The sequence below is a fragment of the Acomys russatus genome, chromosome 5, assembly GCF_903995435.1.
Source record: "Acomys russatus chromosome 5, mAcoRus1.1, whole genome shotgun sequence".
Lineage (NCBI taxonomy): Eukaryota > Metazoa > Chordata > Mammalia > Rodentia > Muridae > Acomys > Acomys russatus.
In genome coordinates, this window is record NC_067141.1 from 66,884,624 (window position 1) to 66,906,622 (window position 21,999).

At 42.8% G+C, this 21,999-nt stretch overlaps 1 protein-coding gene across 1 annotated transcript in view; it reads left to right on the plus strand.

Moving 5' to 3' along the window:
* Cfap58 (cilia and flagella associated protein 58) overlaps window positions 1-21,999 on the plus strand; it is a 95,600-nt gene that overhangs the window by 12,027 nt on the left and 61,574 nt on the right. The window contains exons 6-9 of the mRNA XM_051147153.1: window positions 2,184-2,321; window positions 5,150-5,309; window positions 7,592-7,674; window positions 11,492-11,683. Coding sequence (XP_051003110.1) covers window positions 2,184-2,321; window positions 5,150-5,309; window positions 7,592-7,674; window positions 11,492-11,683 — 573 coding nt within the window. The remainder of the gene's footprint in view (window positions 1-2,183; window positions 2,322-5,149; window positions 5,310-7,591; window positions 7,675-11,491; window positions 11,684-21,999) is intronic.

Genomic DNA, 21,999 nt, shown 5'->3' on the forward strand with positions numbered 1-21,999 from the left:
GAATCCAACCTGAGTCCTCGGGAAGAGCAGCCTCTGTGCTCTAATCACTGAGAACCTTATCTCTCCAGCCCTGGTGATTATTTTGGGATATTTATGAACTATTTTCTTGCTTCCACCCCTATAGGTATTTTTTCCTTTCTTTCTTTCTTTCTTTCTTTCTTTCTTTCTTTCTTTCTTTCTTTCTTTCTTTCTTTCTTCTTTCTTTCTTTCTTTCTTCTTTCTTTCTTTTCTTTTTTTCTTTCTTTTTTTCTTTCCTTTCTTTCTTTCTTTCTTTCTTTCTTTCTTTCTTTCTTTCTTTCTTTCTTTCTTTCTTTCTGTCTGAGTTCTGGGGATTGAACATAGGAGTTTACACATGCCAGGCAGGCACTCTACCATTGAGCTATATCCCACCCTTTCCTTTTTTTTTTTTTTTTTCTATTTTTATTTTGAAACACGGTCTCCCTAGGTTGCCCCCTTTGATCTTGGACTTGCCATTCTTCTCCTCTTGTCTACTAAGTAGCTGAGTCAGTTAGCATGGCTGACTCTGTATTAGTTTCTTTGAAACTTTTCAAGGATGGACAACGTACGTGTAGACGAACATGTATGTCACAAGTGTGCAGCTTCATGTATTTCCAACATGTGGTCCTGCCTTGTTCACGTGCAGTCAGCTCAAGAAACAGAGCATTCCTAATACCCCAAAGGCCCTGTGCCTCTTCTCAGCCGTTTCCATGTCTTTTAAACTCTAAGCGAGTAATAGTTTTGTCCAAGCTTTACAGAAACAAACTGCAAACGGGGTATATTCTCTTGGGTCTTGCTTTTGCCATGTTCTGTTGGTTTTGTAGTCACCATGTAGATATGGATGGACCTGTGGTGTCCAGGGTGGAGACCATTAAGCCACATGTGACGGTTTACATTTATTAATAACTTAAAATTCAACTCAACTATTTTAAGTGCTCGGTGTGGCTAGTAGGGCCTGTTATCAGCACAGCCAGAGAGCCCTGATGTTGTCATGTCCCATCATGCCCCTTGAACTTGCAATCCTTCTGACCCAGCCTTCCAAGTACTGAGATTACAGATATGTGATCTTTTTTTTTACTCCCTAAAGAAATAATACATTTAGTTGGAGAGTCTTTTCCTAAAAATATTTTCCTTTATTAAGTTTGTTTCTAAAGACTGGTCAAGGTACACAGTACTTTTCTACTTAAAAAGTAGATATTAGATTACATTTCTTTGTCATTTGTGCCTTATTAATTTTTATATAAAGCCAGCATACCAATGGATAATACATGGTGGGCAGTATCCAGGAGTGGCAAAACTCTACGAGGCTTCTTTTAACATGAAATTGAAAAAAAAAAAAAAAAAAAAAGACTTTGGACACCCAGGTAAAACAAAGGTTTTGAATAGCAGTGTCTAAGATCCACATAAAACAAATGTCATCTTTAGCTCAGCTGGTCCCATCTTGTTTAGTTCCCATTGGTGGTGAATTGGATGCCTCTTTCTGTGTTTTTGTTTTCACGTACAAGGAAGCTATATTTAAAGCGAGTGCCTGGTTTCCCCCTTTCTTCCTTTAGCTTATTTGTTATCCTTTACATCTGTGGTATTTTCCCAGCAGAAACGGTGTCTTCAGATAGAATCCTTTGTTGTTTTAAACCATGTCTGCTCAGAGCAGGCGATCCGTCACTCCACCGCTGCGCCCCAGTTTCCACTTAAGTTGGATTAGAGAGGAATTGTCTCTGGGTTGGTGTTGGGGGCTGGTTCTGCTGGGGGAGGGGGGATGTTGGAGGCATGTTAATGCAGGATTTGCTTCTGAAGACGCAGCTTCAGGGCCCCAGAGCTGACAAAACCCATTTAAATCTCCAGCTCATTTGCAATGATTATAGAAATTGTTGCGTATGCAAAGCCTGCCAAACGGCAAACAGGCATTAAAATATTTATCCGCCACCTGTGAACAAGACTTCCCAAAGGCTCTCAGAGGAAAAAAAAAAAAAAAGATCATGTTCACTGTGTTATTCCTTAGAAGGCGTCGTTTTCCTCAGCCATTTAACGTTCATTATATTTGAGTGTGTTAGTGCCTTCATTGGGGATAAAGTAAAATTTCTGCAAGACGAAAAAGGTGTCTTCAGGGGCCTCCCGTGTGCGCACATGCAGACGTCGTCGTCAGATTAACGGGGCATTAACCAGCTCCCTCACTCTCCACCTTTCAGATACTGAACGAGAGAGCCGCAAAGGAGCTCGAGCAGTTTCAGATGCGGAATACGAAACTCCAGCAAGAGAACGAACAACACTCCTTGGCTTGTGAGCAGCTCTCCCAGGAAAACCAGCAGAAGGCCCTGGAACTCAAAGTAAACACCCTGTGCATGCCTGGTCCCTAGCGCTGCGTCCTCAGTACCTATCACCGCAGGGTTGCTTTGCCATTGGAGCTGAGAGCCTTGATACAGAGAGGCAGGTGCGAGCCCACAGCCGTAGTCGCGGTCACTTCAGGCCCAGAAGCCAGGAGCCTGATGACTGCCTCTCTTATTTATAAAACTAGTCATATGCGTATTAAAATGCTTTCTCAAGCAAGGTCAGACGCTCATCTCTGTAATTAGACCTGCAAGTAGCCAGTTGTCCCCAGCTGGAATCCATTCCCACATGCATAATAGAGACCTCAGCTTAGGTTTTACTATTTGTAAGGAGAAGGTAGCCTGGGAGAGCTGGGCATAGACTGGCACCGTTGGCATTCCAACATCATGGAATCGTGTTTTTTTGTTTTTTGTTTTTCGTTTTCACTTCTTTCTAATGCCTGTTTCAAACTTTCTTCTTCTTCTCCCTTCTTTCATGAAAGAGTGCTTGCCAATGAACTCTGGGTACTCACTTGATACTAAAGTCTGTATCGTGTGCCTTTGTGATTAGCAGACAGCTTTACATTTTTCTCTTCAGTTCTGAAAGGAAAATACATGTTCCCTGTTTTTATTATATATCTGGATACTGGGCATAAAATAAGTGGCCTATGAAGAATAATGTCTAGATGTGAGTAGTGAGCCAGAACTGTTTTTTACTTAATTATTTTATTCAGATTACAACTACATTGTTATCCTATCACTTGTATCCTCCCGTTCCTCCCTCCCTTCTGCTTTCACCCTATTCCCCTCCCCTAGGTCTAAAACCGAGGGGGACCTCCTTCCCCACTACATGGTCAGAGGCTATCAAGTCTCATCTTGGTAGCCTGCTTATTCTTTCTTTGAGTGCCACCAGGCCTCCCACCAAGAGGAGGTGGTCAAATATGGGACACCAGAGTTCATGTCATAGTCAGTCCCTGCTCTCCATGTAACTGTGGATAATGTCCTGTCCATTGGCTAGATCAGAGTAGGGATTCGATGTTTACTACTTATATTGTCCTTGGTTATTGCAATAGTTTGAGCAGACCCCCATGGGCCCCAATCCACCCATCATGATGTTCTTCTTGTAGGTTTCTAGGACCCTCTGGGTCCTTCTATTTCCCCATTCTCCTATATTTCTCTTACCTAGAATCCCAATAGGATGCCCTCACATCTATCCCAATCTCCTGGTAAGTGAAGACTTTCATGGGGCATGCCTTTTGGGCTAGTGCCTAGTTATAAGTGAGTATATACCATGTGAGTCTTTCTGCTTCTGGGTTAACTCACGCAGTAGGATCATTTCTAGTTCCATCCATTTGTCCACAAATTTCAGGATTTCTTTGTTTTTAATAGCTGAGTAATATTTCATAGTGTAAATGCTTCTTTATCCATTCTTAACTGAGGAACCAGAACAGTTTTTGTATTACAGTCTCTTTTGAGAATCAGAAGAGGACATGCACGCACGCACGCACGCACGCACGCACGCACGCACGCACGCTGGATCTTTTTTTGAATGCATACCCCAAAGAGGAAACATTGTTAGGATTTCTCTGAAGTGTAACCATTGAGTCTGGATTAATGGCCATGTAGTTAAGACCATTGAAAAAGGCTTTAAGGTCAGCCAACCAGAACCTTCTAGGGTCTAAGGCTAGGAAGAGTTACAAGAGTCTATGGTGACTTGACTTGAAGTTTGTTCTTTGCGACAGTGTATTAAGTTGGAGCTGACATGAAATGGTCACGTAAGTCAGAATGATATATTAACCCCTGAGGTGAAATTATAGCAAAAAACTAAAAAGTCTCACTAATTTTGTTCCTTGACAACATGATGAGACATCTGGAAAAATCGATGACTTTTGTTATGTCCCTAAATTAACGGGCTTATGTTTCTAGCAATTACTCAGTGATATCATGCATAGCTAATTTTCTCCCTTCCTTCTCCAGAGTTAAGCTTGCAGAAGAATCCTGAACTGCCTTTATAGTTATTTTTCTTAGTTATTTAAAGTGGGAAATTGAAAGATAAAACTTGAAAAATTTTATATTTTGCCTGCATGTATGTCTGCACACCTCATGCATGTCTGGTGCCAGAAGATGATGTTGGGTCCCTGGCACTGGAGTTGCCATATGGGTGCTGGGAATCAAACTGGGGTCCTCTGGAGGAGCAGCAAGCGCTCTTAACCACTGAGCCATCACTCCAGCTCTTGATGGCAGCATTTCTTTAAAAGTGAATTTAATTTAAAATAAAAAAGCCTGCAGGTCTGGAGAGTTCCTTTGCTAGGATTCTCCTCTGAGACCTTTTGCCATTGTGTGGATTTGCAGACTCACACCCTTTGAGGAAGGGTGACTCTTTTCTAGTGCATGTGACTGGGCTACGATGACCCCATGGCTCCAAAAGAACGTTTAAATATTTTATAGCAATATAATAACTTTCTCAGAGAGATCACTCTATAAGTCTGTGAAAACTGCCAATCAAATACAGCATTTGTATGCAGAGCTCATGCCTTTGTATGTGCATAACTCAGTATTTTTGCTTGATTTTATAAATAGGTGGCAACTTAAAATGTAAGATTTTCATCAGCCTTTCATTGTTTTTATTTTGTGCACGACATACTTTATTTGTAGGACAGAGGCCTTCAATTTCTTTCAAAACCGAACAGTGTGTGTATTTTGATCCAGTTCTATGGAACAAGTGCGCTGACACGAAGGAGTCTCTTTTTATTGGCTCTGAGTTTACCGTAGGCGGTCACTGGCTTTTTTTTTTTTTTTTTTTTTTTAAATCTGTCTGGCATCCTGGCTAATTCTCTCTTCTGATACAGGCCAAAGAGGAAGAAGTCCACCAGATGCGCCTCGACATCGGGAAGCTTAACAAAGTCAGAGAACAGATCCATAAGAAACTACACCTGATTGAAGACCAAAAGGCGGAAGTCGAACAGTACAAGGAGACGCTGAAGAACCAGATCCTGGGGTTAGAGCGAGGTAAGCAGCCATGTTCTCACCGATGAGCATCTTATTGGTGACTCTGTGTGTACCAGCGGACTGAGCCACGCCAAGTGACGTCAGATGACATTTACACTGGAGGGGCCACCATTTCCAAGACCTTAACCTCCCTTTGCTTAACAGATTCTTCCGTAGGGTCTGTTGGCACCAGGTGAATCTAACCTAAAATAGTGTTCAATATTTGCCACTGAAATAAATAACCTCTAAACACTTAGGTCTTTCTGTAGAAGCCAAGAGATATGTTGAAATGTGTGTCCTTGCTTAATAAGATCTGGGGTTGGTTGTATTTCACATGTATCTAGCACAGAGAAAGAGCTTACTAAATGTCGCGTGTTATTTATTTTAATTAAAAATGTGGGAGAGTGGTGAAATCTGGTGTTTCAGAACCAGCTCTGGACCTGGAGAGAGAGACTCTGGGTATGAATTCTGTGTGACATAGGAGCATAGGAGTCTTCATGATTTCTTCACAGGCCACTGTGTGCCATAAATTGCTGGAAGACAAGCATAAAAGCGCACACTGCCTCTCTGCAAGTTAGGCGAAGTCTAGATCTCTGGGCTTTGCTGTTAGACACACTTCTCAAGTAAGCTTTAGAAAGTCCAGCTGTTTTTTTTCTTTCCAAGACAGTGTGTGTGTGTGGGGGGTGATCTTTCACTGAAGTTCACTGGGAACTTCTCCATGTGTCGGTCTGGAAAGGCGTGCAGACCACGAGCTAACATTGGGTGTGTGGAAGACCTTGCCTTCAGGGCGCTAACAGTTGATAGCCTAAAGTCTTCCATGACAAAAATGAAGGAAAATGGAATTTTAGAGTATGTCAGTGGCCAAATGAGACAGAGAGGCCCAGGTTTTAATTTTTGCTTGCCATAATTGCAAGCTTTGAGATCATTCTGTTGTTCTCTCTTTCTCTCTCTGAATATATATATATATATATATGTATATATAATGTTCAGTTATTATTTAATATTTATTGATGTTTTACCTAAATATCTGTGTACCATTTGGGTGTCTGGTACCCTCAAGGGCCAGAAGAGAGTATTGGATCCCCTGGGATAGAGTAACAGGCTGTTGTGAGTTGCTGTGAGGGTGCTCGGAATTGAACCTGGTTCCACCTGGAAGAGCAGCAAGCACTCTTAACCACCAACCTAACTCTCTAATCACCCTACCCTCACACCCCGCCCAGATATTTTTAATCTATTGAGCAGAGCATTGCATCAAATTCTTTACCCATTAAGTCACATTTATGGAAGCCAGCATGCCTCTTTTTTTTTTTTTTTTTTTTTTTTTTTTTTTAATGATTTTTGTTTGTTATAGTACTTTACTATATTGCCCAGGCTAGTCTTGAGTTTCTGGGCTGAAGCAGGTCCTCAGCACTCAGCCTCCCAAATAGCTACAGCTGTGTACCAGTGCGACCTGTCTCTCCTGGTGCACCTGGTGGCACACGCCTTTAATCCCAGCACTCGGGAGGCAGAAGCAGGCGGATCGCTGTGAGTTCGAGGCCAGCCTGGTCTACAAAGTGAGTCCAGGATGGCCAAGGCTACACAGAGAAACCTTGTCTCGAAAAACCAAAAAAAAAAAAAAAAGCAGCACCAGCCATAATGGTTAGAAGCATGGGCCCTCTCCCTGTTAGGATTCCCCACACTAACATCCATGGAATGATCTGCAAATCTTCCAGAATTAGTAAGAGACTTCAATAAGGTGTTAGGCTATAAAATATATGTAGCTACCAGTAGCATTTTATGCAGGAAAATTACCTAGAATCCTCTTTCACAGTAGTAACTAAAGAAATAAAATATCTATAAACAAAGTTACCAACGTGTCTGTAAGAATTATATATACAAAGTTACAGAATTCCACTGAGAGGCATAAAGGGAGACTTGAAAAATGGAGGGATGTAAGAAGTTCCAGGTCGTTACATTTCGTATTTCTACCTACAAGATGGATAACAGAAAAGATCTGAACAGCACAAAGACCTTTGGCAGCCAGTGGGTTTAAGCTTTTAATCTCACCCTTGCTAACCATTGGCCCTGGGGCTGGTTTAGTCTCTTTCATCTTCCTTTTCCATCTCTTTAGTGGGACCAGAAGATCTGCATCCTTGAGCAAGAATGAAGGTCACCTGTAGTAGTTGCACAGCTATAGCTGAACACATGAAACCATCTTTCTTTCTTTCTTTCTTTCTTTTTTTTTTTTAAATCACCTTGGTTTAGTTATATTCCTCCTTGGATCGCCTCTACATTCATTATTATTTTTCTGCCTGGCAATTTAGAGGTGGAGTCTTCAAAGAAGCAAGCGGAACTTGATAAGAAGGCAATGGATGAGCTTCTGAGAGAAAGGGACATCCTAAACAAGGTGAGTCTGTCACAGCGACACTGGTAAATAACATCTCTCTTTCACCCGGAAGTAACTGCTCATAATGAGTTATATGGGGAAAGAAAACTCAGGAGCAAATGGGAGTGGATTAGAATAAATAATACTGTCTCATTTTCCTCCGAGCAGCTGCGTGTATTCCACCATTGTCTGGTCCAAATTGAAGCTGCATTATTACCAGCACAAAAGGACTCTGGAGAATTAACATACAACCCAGCGGGGAATTCAGGGTGTTTTGTAGACTTTGTTCTCATTGCTGTCGTGTGCTCCTTGGCATCCTAAGTAGTTGATCAAATTTTCTTAATGTAATAGCTGTAATCTACAATTTGGCTAATCCCAAAATTACAGGTGTGAGCGCTAATTAAACTGTACCTTGGAGGTGTTAGGTTAAGGAAATGACTAGTTGGTGATGTAAATCTAGTCTTTCCTCCGTGTGTCTACAAACTTCCACCCAGTGCAGTATTTCACTGGGTTCAGCTCCCTCATGCTCGCTCTTCTTGTGGTGCTGGACACGGAACCCAGGGTGTCACAGGCTGTCGGCTTTGGTTTTGGTTTCTCCCCCATGTCTCTTCTGGTCTCTTGAGTTCACGGTGGTCTACTGCTCAGGGATGGGTTGGGGAAGGTTTTCCAGACTCTGAGCTTCCCCATAAAGGCAGGACTCTCTCTGTTGTTCTCTTTTGAATGGGTTTCTCCCCGTGTTGTGCCAGACTTCTGAGGGTTTTCTCCTGGGAGGAAGGAGTGTCAGGCCAGACAGCAGGATGGGTTCAGCTCATGGAGGCAGGAATGCCTCTGTGTGTTTTCAGAAAACAACAACAACAACAATTTTTTAATAGAAGAGCCAACATTTACACTTGAGGTAGACGAGAAAATCCTTAGGAATAAGAGATGAGATATTTCTATGGAAAACACTCAGTAACAAAATTATTAAAGTCTCTCTTCCAGTAGGTCTATAAACTATCCTTTATTCTGTGCAGACTTAGACGCAGTGAAATATTCTACTGGATTTAATTGCTCCCTTTCTCTTTTCTTGTGGTACTGGGGATCGAACTCAGGGCTTCACACACACGCTGTGTAAATGCTGCAGCTCCAGCTCTGGATTTAGTTTTTAAATTTATTTATTTATTTTTATTGTTACATTCCTCACATTGTATATATCTTTGTAAATAGCTAGTGGGCTCTCTGCCACAATAGGACATGCAGCGCAAGGGTTATTTTACATTTCTTTGTTTGATTTGATTTATAGGCTTTTTCTTCAGGGCGGGGTATTGTGCGATTCACTCCCCACCCCCCAGGCCACTGCCTGCCTGAGACTCAGTGGGTACACAATCAACTTCATTGACTAATAAACCCTTTCCTCGCTGATTTGAAATACCAATCTTCATTGAAAGAAAAGAGTGACATTGTTTTGACAGGCAGCGCGATGCATCTATTTATTGCTTTAATATTGTGTGGAAGTGGCATTTATAAAACAAATGCTTAGCCTAGTACCTGCAAAGTGAACTGACCTTGCGTCTTTTCTACATCATCACCCAGCTAATGTCTCATGAGCGTTTTACATGTTTATAGTCCAGCGGTTATTCAGACCTCGTTGTACTTTGGGTTCCTTTAGGGATTTGAGGAAAACCTCTAGGGCAGCTCATGGAAGCCCTGGGCTCAGCCAGCCTCTCAGCTTGGAGGCCTTGTTTCCCCACCACAAGCTTTCGTGATGTCTTGATTCATTTTTCTTTGAGCAAAGATTCTGTTTTCCAGTCCCTATGGCAGGAAAGTGGCTGTCACCACCCACTTCTAGGTGTCCGTTGTCTACTGGCCACTAACCACTCCCAGGTGTACTGAATTGCAAAACTATGAAGACCCAGTGCTGGGGTTGGGGCTTAGTGGCAAAGAGGCTCCCTGGCACGTATAAGGCCCTGGGTTGGATCCTCGGCACCACACACACAAACTCACAGGCACACCTGCACACAGACGTAGTCCCTTTATAAACCTGCCCGAGGGGCTCACGGATCCAGTCATTTGTGGCTGATCAGGTGGGCCCTCTTGGGAAGCGCGGCTGTCAGAGTGCATGGCTGCTTGCTCCTTCTTTCTGAGGAAGCTGGGCAGCCAGGCTAAAGTATTCCTGAAGTCACCAATGCCTCACTGCACAGGAGACACTGGTCCTGGGACACAGGCATCCACATCAAATTAGCATGTATTTATTATATTTAATGATGATTTTAATATAATATTTTCACACATGCATATAAAGTATTTTCATCATCTCTGTATCTTACTACACTCCCAGTGCAGTGTAATTCCTCTTCTTTTTTCACTGTCACATCTTTTGTCATCGGTGGCTCAGTGAGTTTTGTTAGAGCTGCTTACAGGACCATGGTGGGAGGGGTTGTTTACGGAATCCAGGCATTTTACCAGGAGCTGTATCATTGAAGAACACTGTTTCTTTTAGTTGTGTAAAATACACATAACAAAATTTATCACTAGGAACATTTCATACACGTGTCACCTCAACCCCCACCATCCGACTCTAGAACACTCATCGCCATGGAAACTCTGCAGTCTCTCATCACTGCCTCCACCTCTCACTCCTGCAAACTTGCGACGTGCCTTTTCTGTCAGTGGGTTCGATGCCTCTGGTGCCTGCAGGCAGGGAACGACGTACTATGTGACTTTTGTGTCTGGCTTCTTTCGTTTAGGGTTTGGTCTTCAAGTTTTGTCAGTGTCGCAGCACATATCAGAACTTGATTCCCTTTCACGGCCGAGCAATGCTTCTCTGTACGGCCATACCACGTGTTTCTGCTGCTGACACCTGGTAGACATTTGTGTTTTCATTTTTTTAGACTTTTGTGACTAGGCCTACTATGGAACTTTTGCCTTCTTCAAAAAATGTTTTATTTCCCTATTACCTTGCATGTAATAGCTACATATTTTATTTGAGATGTAGAGGGGTCTTTCATGCACCCATGCATTTCCTTATGATCAAATCAGGCTGATTAATGTACTTATCACTTTAATGTTAACATTAATCTCTTTCGTAGCAAGAATGTTCATAGTATTCTCTATATGCTTCCATTTCTTTTAGGGGTGATATAAGAGTAAATGTATTAGTTATATATTATTTATAGGCATTTGCATATTTGTTTGTTTGTTTTCTTATAAGAGGACTTGACTTTCCCAGTGCTCTGGACACCACTGAGCAAGCACTCTATCATTTAGCCATGTGCCTAGCGCTTGAATTTTTCTTTTGAGACAGTGACTCACATAGCCTATGCTAGCCTCCTGGAGCTCACTAAATAGTAGAGACTGGCTTTGAACTCATGATCTTTCTGCCTCTATCTCCTACCCAGAGTGCTGGGCTTACAGGTTTGTGTCCCAGGCCTAGGCTTGGCTCTGTGTTCTTAGAAAGCTAGCTTTATTTTACTTTGTTGTCAAAACCTAGTTTAGGTGATGAAGTCTGGTTGTCCAGTCTTCACAGCATACAGGCCAGAGCTGGAGTGAAGGCGGATGACAGTCTTGACCCTGCTGCCTCCCTGTGCTGTGAGCTCACGAGCATTTACCTTTACCTTTCAGCCTGTGCTTCCCACTGCCCAACAGGGAACAACGGCAGAGTCCAGTTAGAGTGTGTTGATTTGTGGTGGGCTTAAGTGTGCCTCGTGCAAAACTCACACAGCGAACTCCTTGTAATCTGTAGAGCCAATGATAATTTTGAATCATACCAAATACAAGGCAACTAATTATTTCAGAGATGGGCACTGGGACAAGCTGAACCTCAGGTTCTCAAAACACCTTTTTATTTTTATTTTTGTAGAATATGCTTAAGGCAGTCAGTGCGACCCAGAAGCAGGTGGACCTGGTGAAACTCCATGAGCAAGCCAAGAGGAACCTGGAGGAAGAGATCCAAAACTACAAGGACGAGGCCCAGAAGCAGAGGAAGATCATCTTTCAGTTGGAAAAGGAACGGGACCGGTACATCAATGAGGCCAGTGAGCTCACCCAGAAGGTAAGCTGCCCGAGCCCTGTGCCACCTGAGTGAGCAGCAGGGCCAGCTGTTCTCAGCACAGGAGGTGGTGGGATGCTTTGTTCAGATGTTTGCCTGTGGTCTGCACGCAGACTAAGGACTTGCCATGGAGCTGCCTCCGGGCTCGACTGTGGCATGGACCACACTCCTGCTCTCTCTCCTTTCGTTCCCGCCCTCTGTCCCCCTTTCCCCATTGCCTTGCTGTGCAGCACCCCGATTTGCCAACATCATGCTTCTGACACCGTCTTAGGGTTCTATTGCTGTGAAGAGACACCATGAATGTGGCAACTCTTATAAAGAAAAACACTGAATAGGGGCTGGCTTACAGCTTCAGAGACGTAGTCCATCGTTGTCACGGCAGGAAACATGGTTGCATGCAGGCAGGCATGGTGCTGATGGAGGAGCTGAGAGTTCTACATCTTGATCCACAGGAAGTGAAAGGAGACTGTTTGACATATTGGTCTCACCTTAAACCTAGGAGACCTCAAAGCCCACCCCAACAGTGACACACTTCCTCCAACAAGGCCACACCTCCTAATAGTGCCACTCCCTGTGGGCCAAGCATTTAAACACTTGAGTCCATGGGGGCATTTATCGAAGTCCTACTTCAACACCAAGTGGGGAAAACTGAGGTGGGACATGAATCCTGTGGCTGGCTGGCTGGTGACCCTGTAGACTTTCTTTGAGGACAACCTTCCAGGCTGGAACTGATAGTTACCAGCAATAGCTTCCACTGATGGTGGCAAGCTGGGGCTAGAGCCAATGGCTCCTAGCTGGGGCTTCCACTGATGGTGGTAAGCATCTAAAAAAGAAAGGGAAAGGAGAGAGAAGAAACACACACACACACACACACACACACACACACACACACACACACACACACACACACAAAACGATGAGGTAAGACAGACTCCAGCAGGTAGGTTTCAATAATCTGTTTCTTCTTCCTTTTATTATTATCTTCTTATTTTCATCCTTACTCTTATCTGTTTCTTCTTCTTCCTTCTTCTTCCTCCTCCTCCTCCTCCTTCTTCTTCTTCCTCTTCTTCTTGTTTCTGTCTTGTTGTTTCTGTTTCTTATCCTTTTCCTTTCACAGTTTATATACCCCAACAAAGTCTTTTAAGCAGTACAAAAATCACAATGTATTTACATTCTATTTCTCTATAAATAAGTGATTACAATGGATATACTTAAGAAAAGCGTGTTCCACAATGCCTTCACATGACCAAGTGTTTTACATATTATGGGTAAGGAACAAACATGAATAACAAGTTATTTCTGAGAACCCACAGACATTTGTACACAACCTACTTGTCACATAGTAACAGAGTATAAGCAAGCAAGGGAATTTCTCAGCCAGCTTTTCTTTACTGGCAGGCTGCAATTTGCGGTTACAAAGAAGGAATCAATTACCGTAAGAAGTAATCTTATGAAGATATTAAAGGAATCACAAATCTAAACTCCTATATAAAAATAATCAGCCATGTCTAGTTTAAGTCCTAAAGGTGCTCATCTACTCATGAATATGTTTTATTAAATCATATCAGGAAGCTGAGGGCAGGAAAACAGAATAAGGAAATCAATTGTCATCTCAGTCACCAGCCCAGCTTGAAAGAGTCACGTCAGCCAATGCTGCTATGGGCCATTGTTTTTGCTTTGCCAACCTCAAAAAGTCTCTAGCTTTACTAATAAGAGTGTGCTTTCTCTTAACTCCAATTGTCCCCTAAGATTTCCTGCATCAGGGCCAACAGCAAAAACATCTTTGCCTTACTTTGCTAAACAATCTACTCTTCCCTAAGACTTTCTACATCAGAGCCACTAGCAAAAACATCTTTACCTAACCTTGGTGAACAATCTATTTTTCCAAATTCTTTCTAAGGTGGTAATCATTGTTAGCAATCTACATCCGCAGGTTGTTTTCAGAGATGGTGGTTGAATCATTAATCTGCTCCAGCAGCAATGCCTGAAAGAGATCAAGCATTGTTATTGCATATGCCTATGATACTGCCCAGTGAGGGGCGGGAAACCCCCTTTATAGCACTCACACAATTCACATATTAAGGGGATTATAAGGACCACAAAGGTAACAAGCAGAGCTGTGCTCCATAACAGCAGGAAGTCCTCAGGACACACAGTTCTCAGGGTTATGCCTCGCTGAGACACACCCGTCGTGGTTTTGCTAACAGGTGGGCTGCAGTCCATGGGTTCTAGAGCTGTTTTGCTGTTCCTCTTGCAGGGACCCCAGCAAGCATTCCTATTGAAGCCACCACAGACATTATCATTTTTCAACCTTGTATTCTCACCACATGTCTGTCTGTGATGCTCTTGTCTCCTCAGAACACAGAAGCCTAGCATGTTAGGAGAAAGACACCTAATGAACTGATGTCAAAATAGGTCATGAGTACTTCCTGTCCTTGTGCCCCTCTGTCACATCTTCAAAGAGAATTTTTATTTCAGAGGAAAGGGGGGGGGCTATAATTACACCGCTGGGGGAAACACACTTTGGGTAGCTGGCTTCTAGATCTCTCCTTGTAAACCATGTATAGGGAGAAGGACATTGTGACAAGGAGGATCAGAGATTTGGGCTTTATTTTCTTAGGACATAGATAAGGCCAGTTAAACAGTGGCTATCTGCAGTGCATTCTTAAATTATTTGCCTTTACAATGCCTCTTTGCCCAGGAATTTTTTTGACTCCAGGTACATAGAAATATAAATATGTAAACCAAACATTGACTAATAATAAATCATAAATATATTTCAAATCACTTCTTTGGTATACACATGATGGTCTCATTTCTTAAAGGCGAAGGCCAATCTGCACACTGATGAGATGGATGTGCTTGCTTAGTTTAGCATAAAGAATGACAGCTTGGATGAATATTTAATATTTAATAAAGCATCCTTAATGTTTTCAGAGTTGATTGCTACTTTGATTTCCATAATTGTGAAATCTGGTGTTGCCACTTCACATAAATATGTCGCAGATCATGGCAGAAATATGTGTAGGGTCATTTCAGAAGTTTCTGGAAACTGTCCTAATCCCAAGTCAAAAATTCATGTAATGATTATTTTCAATGGAATTCAGGTCAGCAACTCAAACAGCAATAAAAAAACAAAAAACAACCCAAATGTTCTAACACTACAATTCACAGATTTATTGATACTTACGTGCAGAGGAGTAATAGTAGGAAAGAGTGTCTTTGTTTTCCATAATTAAAAGCATTAGGTTTCTGTAAGAGTAGAAAAGTTTGTGTGCACAGCAAAAACACCGCCATCTGTGACATATGGCAGAGCTAAGGGGCTCCAAGCAGTGTTCACTGGAGCTGTGTGTTATGACACGCATAGTGTGGCGTGCAAGAGGTGGCAAGTCGCACCGGAAGCACCTGGGGTTCCTTGTGCTATTGATTTCTAATTACGTTTTTAAATATTTATTTTATGTGTGTGTTTTGTCTGCATGGATGTGTGTACCATGTGTATGCTTGGTGACTGAGGAGGTCGGGAGAGAGCATTGGATCCACTTGAACTGTAGTTCTGGACGTTTGTGAGCCACCATGTGCATGCTGGGAACTGAACCTGGGTCTTCTGCAAGAGCCACAAGTGTTTTAAACCACTGGGCCATTGCTATGGCCCCCCTCTAATTAGTTTTTGGTTATTGTACTTTCAGAAACCTTCTAGGGTATTGTTTTGCCCCGCTTCCCCTCCGTCTCTGACTTTCATATGGGTTTTACAAGAGCATCTGGATCAGAGGCTGGGGGATGGGGTGGGAGCTCAGATGGGGTGCTATGATGCTAGGAGGGGAGCTTGGGGAAACCACTCATTTAATTACCCCCTGTCCCCCCTCTGCCCCCCGCCCCCCAGCAAAATGTTGCCTTCCAAGCAATGTTAACCTGTTTTCCCGCTTGTCAGTCAAATCCACTGTGAATTCTACAGTGTTGACCAATGCAGATGGGTGTTCAAGCTTTGTCGTATTGTTTGTTGCTTAAGTGAACTCTCAGAGACGATGAAGGGACAGCCACCAGAACTTAGTTTGTAGACACAGGGAGGGAAGCAAACCCTGGAAACATGAAGCTGAGATTTACAGGGGCAGGTTGAGTATACTGCTGTAGTGCTGCGGCCAGCCCTGTGGAGTGCTGCGGCCAGCCCTGGCAGTCCCCAAAGGAGACTCATACTCCTCAGCTGGAGTCTTTGGAGGAAAGCACAAATGGTTGGCTAGTCTGCCTACCCTGCGAGGATGCATTGCTAGTTCAGAGGAGGGTACTGCACAGCCTAGGTGCTGTATTACCTTTTTTTGCATTCATCTGCTCGCCCTACAGCAAATAACCCCTGCATGTCCCGCAGCAGCAGAGATCTATCTGTTCTCATGTAAACTCCCCTTGAGGGTCAGCTTTAGCCCAGCATCGCATCTCTGGCCTCTCCTCCCGCTAGACCTCTGGGATTCTTTTCAGCTTCAGCTGACTAGGGTGGGGCAGGGCTTTCCCACTCAGACTGCACTCCATACCGGACATCCTGGAGCAGAGCTGGATGCACCCAAGGGAGGCCCTGTGAGGGTGACTCAGTGCATGGTATTGAATGTGAGAAATCAAGTACTGCAACTTCTTTCTCTGTGGAGAACTGTCTGTCTCTGCTCCAGGCTCTCCTCATCACCACACTTGATCAGAACTAAATCTTAAGAATTCTTCTGTGGCTTTTAAAAACATTTTTATTTTTAAGTCTTTGTTTGAGACAGGCTCTTATCGTATGGCTGAGATGGTCCCAGGACCCTCGTACCTCAGTCCCCAGGGTGTTGGGTCACAGATGCAGAGCCACATGTTCCTCCCCGTGACTTTATTGTTTCCTGTCTTGCTTAGCTGTCACTTGTCATCTCCTCAGGATAATTCTTTATAATGGTTTTCCCATGAAGACCATGTAGCACATGAAGAAAATTTAGAGTCATGAGGATCGAAGCAGTTCTAGGCTAAACAGGTATTAACTAACTCAGGGATGCCAGCAGCCCAGGACGCAGGCTGCCATGCTATAACGGGAGGAGGTTGGTATCCTGGTGCACAAGGCTCCCACATAGCACAACATCTGGGACTATCTGACCTGTGGGGTGGAGTCCAAGTTCTTTGTTCTCTCTGGAAACTTATTTTGTCTCTTTGGTGTATGAAAAACCCCTCCTCACCCACCGAGAGTCCAAACACTTGGCCAAATCTTCCCTTGGGAGAGACGTTCACTTCGACTTCCCCGGGTTTGTTGCTATCTGTAGAATGTACTTTGGAACCTCTAGTATAATTATTGGCTTATTTGCTTTCTCTGCTTTATAGAGGGCTCATAGGGGGCCAATGACTTTACCTCACTCATTTCTTTACTTCCAACCCTCTGGCACACAATGGGCACTAAGCAAGTTTTAAATGGGTACATGGTGAAAGTTAAAACAACAACAACAACAACAACAACAACAACAACAACAACAACAAAAAAAAACCCTGCTACTAGTTTCTATATAGGGTGGTATGTTTTTCTTGACTCCCCTGAAAAGGAGGAATATTGGTGTTGAAATTTACTGTCAGCTGTTTTTCACAGTTTCTAGTGTTTGAAGTGGTAGAGTTACACAATATCTCACCCAAGCAATTTCAGTATAAGCGCTTAAAAATTATATATATATTACCAATGAGAATCTTTCTATCTCTTCATTTTTCAACATTTGTGGACAAATAACATAACACACCCTCATTTCCACAAATGCAAAGCAGCTCTCTGTTTGTTAGGCATTAGGGACTAACACCCAGTGTTAGAGAAAAGGGCGTGAAATGGACGTTGCCACTCACTAAAGCAAGTATGCGCATGGCCCAGAGTATCATCTTCATTAAAGCATTTCTGTTGTACAAACCAAGGCTAAGGAAAAATAAGGAATAGAAAGAGTTTTATAGGTGAATGTTCTTCATGATATAATTTAGAATATTGAAAAACAGAACCAAGTAGCTTGAAAAATTAAAGAAATGTGTTGTGCTTCTCTGATAAAACATTAAGTAGCTGTTGTCATAATTGTATATAAATATTAACAATGGGAAGCATGCTTGTCACATGACTGTACGAAAGAATTCTGCAAATAGTTTAACTCCATTTTTATCTGTATACATAAAAAAAGAGTCAGAGGCATTTATTTTGAGGATGGTTGTGAGGATTAAATGAAATAACTCTTTTAAAGTTTTGAAAAACACAACAAGATGAGAACAAGTAAACATATCCATTTGACAAATAATCCAGAGCTTTTCTTCAAAGTGGGATTTGAGTGGCGCTATTCTCAATATATGTCCAGAGGTTTCAGAGAAGAGACTAAGATGGACGAGAATTTTTAAAGCCAACAGAAGTGAATTTAAAACGATCTAGATGGAGCCAGGGGTGGTGGCACACACCTGTAATCCCAGCACTCAGGGAGGCAGAGGCAGGTAGATCTCCATGACTTCAAGGCCAGCCTGGTCTACAACGTGAGTCCAGGACAACCAGGACTACACAGAGAAATCCTGTCTAAAAAAACAACCCACCAACCAACCAAACCTAGATCTCCACTCATGGATTCTTAAATTTTCTTTATTAAATGACCCAAGAGGAGCTGGGAAGTCGCTTGGCGTCTCTCCCCACTTCTCTCCCATGGCCATCACCAAAGACCCTGTCAGCATCACTCTAAGCATTAGCTGGGGATCCGGAGGGAGCGGACCGAGCAGGAGGAATGCCATCTAAAGTGTTTACAGGGGCTGAGAATGCTTACAGTCTCCATCTGGAGGCTGGAGGCCCAGGAAAGCTAGGGTGCACGTCAATGTGCACTTGAAGGTCTCAAACCAGGGGGCTGAGGGTGGAAAGCCCAGTGCGGGCTTCCTTCAAAGAGCACAAAAAGGGCACATCTGTTGCCAGGTGCCTGCTAGTGGAAACACAGTTCGTGTTTGGTGAAGTACCTGTTACTTGTATGAAAGGTACAGTTGTATGAGTCGGAATATAGGGACATAGGAAAAATTGCAGGCACTGGGAGGAGGTGGGGTGCAGACAGCATGGGGAGGAGGGCGGAGAGACTGTGACTAGGACAGACAATGCCAAGCAAGTCAAAAGAGGAAGACAGACATAGAAGCCAACCTAATAGCCAATGTGCTGTGTGTCTGCTACCGGAGTGCTGGGGTTGCCAAGACAAGAAAACCCCTGGACACTTTCTGGCTCCCCAGTCAAGTTGAATCAATAATCCTTCATGTTCAGTGAGAGACCATGACTCAAAAATTAAGATGGAGAAACTGTGGAAGAAGACATCAGAGCCAACCTCTTTCCTCCATGTGCATATGCCTATGTTCCTGTGTACACATGTGCATACAAACAAATAATATTAAAATACCTTTCCCTTCCCTTAAGGGCCAACACAATTCCGTTTTCATTAAAGTGCCTCATTAAAAGTGATTGTTACTTTTTGAGAACTCAGTCCCCCGCCCCCCTGAATTCTTAAGGAGTCCTGGGTTATTCTACATAGTTGTCCTGTTTGCCTCAATGTACCTATTGACTTCTTCAGGACACACATCATTCAGTTTTGAAGTTTTCCTGAGTTATTTGCTAAGCAGGTGCTCACTTACATACCAGGTGCTCACATACTTACCAGGTGCTCACTTACTTACCAGGTGCTCACTTACATACCAGGTGCTCACATACTTACCAGGTGCTCACTTACCAGGTGCTCACTTACTTACCAGATGCTCACTTACTAGGTGCTCACTTATTTACCAGGTGCTCACTTACATACCAGGTGCTCACTTACCAGGTGCTCACTTACTTACCAGGTGCTCACATACTTTTTGAAATGATGAATGAAAAACACAATAGGAAATTCATATGAGCAAGTGAAAAACTCACTTTTAAGTGTCCAGATTGAATTATTCTCCAGTAATATATTTATAATACTTTACACTAGGGGTCTGCACTCCTTTAAAATTTGTATAAAACATGGCACTCTCATGGGTGATCAGATCTGAATTTTCTTCAACACTTGGAGCTCTGAGTGACATCTGTATTAACCTCCTCTTCCTTCTGGCCTGCAAACCCAACATTAATAAGTGCCCTCTGGTTCTTTCAGGTTTAGAGAAAGGAAGGCAGAGTCTCAGATTCTGAAAGCCCTATGGTACATTTTGTTCATTTAACTTGACATTTGCAATGACAAAAAAGATCCCGTGCCATGCCAGAATTGGATAACTCAGCACCCCAACTCATTCCTAATACATTCATCTCCATCAAAATTTATCCTAAAGTGTTCCATGATATACGGGCAGAAATGTCAGCAACATTCACAAATAAGCCCTCATTTCTTACTCTTAAGCCTGCAGTGGACTGAGACTGTGGTGGACTGGTACAACCTGGGGTTGTTTGCATATGACTCTGGCATGTGAGTTTGGCTCAGGTGGGAACCACATGTTTACCATTAATATGTTCTCCACATGATAGAAGACATTGGTCATGCAAGCTCACTTTCCCCTCTGCTCAATTACTACCCTGACTTGTCTTTGGTTATAACAAATCACACAGCAGAGTCCACCTACACATACCCTCACACACATGTGAGCACACACACACACACACACACACACACACACACACAAGCTTCTAAGGATTTGTGGGACAAGCTGGGGAAGGGTTATTTGAAGACCCCTTAGACGATCCACTCTGGGCTTTCAGCACTTGTCATTCTCATTTTCATTCTCATATCTGGAGGAAGAGACAATCCCTGTTGTCCACACATACATGTATGAGCAAAGGTACCCATGCACAAGTATAACATGCACACACCATGCATGCACACATCACACCATTCAAATAAAAATATTGTTCACGAAATAGATATTTTCAAATTGAAATAACTCCTCCTTTTAAATACTAATTTGTATTTTATATATAGAGTTTCAAATTAGGTAGAGTCCCAGGGAAGATATGGAGGAGACATACACAAATTGTAAGCTTTCTATGTGACAGTGAAAGAAGTGGACTGTGTATTACTCCTTTCTCACAGAATAGGATTTAATTTCTATAAAAATCGAACTGATTTGTTAAGTACTTGTATTAGATACACAGGACACGATATAATCCATCCTAATAATGGGTTAGCACTTATTTAATGATTCCTGCTATGTGCTAGGCACTTACAGGATGTATATTCTCTCACTGAAATCAAAACAGTTATATCTCTCTAAGATTGACATAGAGAATAAAATAAGCAAGTAAGAAAAATGATGACAAATTTGCCCTGGCTGAGCACACAGGTCTCTTTTCTTTTTTCCTTTCTTTCTTTCTTTTAAAGATTTATTTATTACATATATAGTGTTTTGTCTGCATGTACACCTGCACACCAGAAGAGGGAAACAGATCTCATTATAGATGGCTATGAGCCACCATGTGGTTGCCAGGAATTGAAGTCAGGTCCTCTGGAAGAGCAGAGGGTGCTCTTAACCACTGAGTCATCTCTCCAGCCCCCTCTGTTGTTTTCAAACAGAATTTCCCAGCTTCATTACGAAGGTGACAGTGATGTTAGCCAGAGACACTGAGACAGAGGACTGTATCTGCAAAGTTGACTGTACTGATGTCTCATTGTCCATAGGCAGAGGCTTCCTAAGCCAATGGTCTATAGACCTCAGGTGGCCTCAGTCCATGTGATGTGTTTGTTGGTGCTGCAGTTTCCCAGCCTCTTCTATGGATTTTTATTTCACTCTTATTTCTGTTGGCAGATTGTTTGAACAGAAAGAGAAACAATAGGAGGAGGTTATGAACATAGACGCTACCCCTATTCTGCACTGTAAGCATTTTTTGTGCTCCTTTGAAGGGGCCTGCAAATGCTGGCAGCTCTGATTCTCTGACTGTAATAAAACTTACAAGTGTTGAATGTGGTTGATGTCAGGACTCAGTTTGGGGTATGTGAAAGTGTAATCAACTAGCTAAGCTGCTACAGCCTCACAGCTGCCCCCCTGGCTTCTCTAACACCTTTTTAACAGGGACCGCCTTGGTGACGAGGATTTGGACTGATGAGTAGCGTCTCAGCACATTTAATACACTTGGGGGTTATGAACTTCTGCAGGACATTGGTTTGAACGCCTTGTGTCTGAATAAATGGAGTCTCAATGCTTAGACATAAATTGATGTGCAAATTGTCTTTCTCCTTAGCCTCAGTACTTGGTGTTTTTTCATCGTCACTTAAGTTTCTCTCATCATCTTGGCATGGTGACAGATTCCCATGACTCTTGGCTTCAGGAATCCGGAAGTGAACTTGTGATTCTGTGCACTGTTATGTGCAGAATGATGG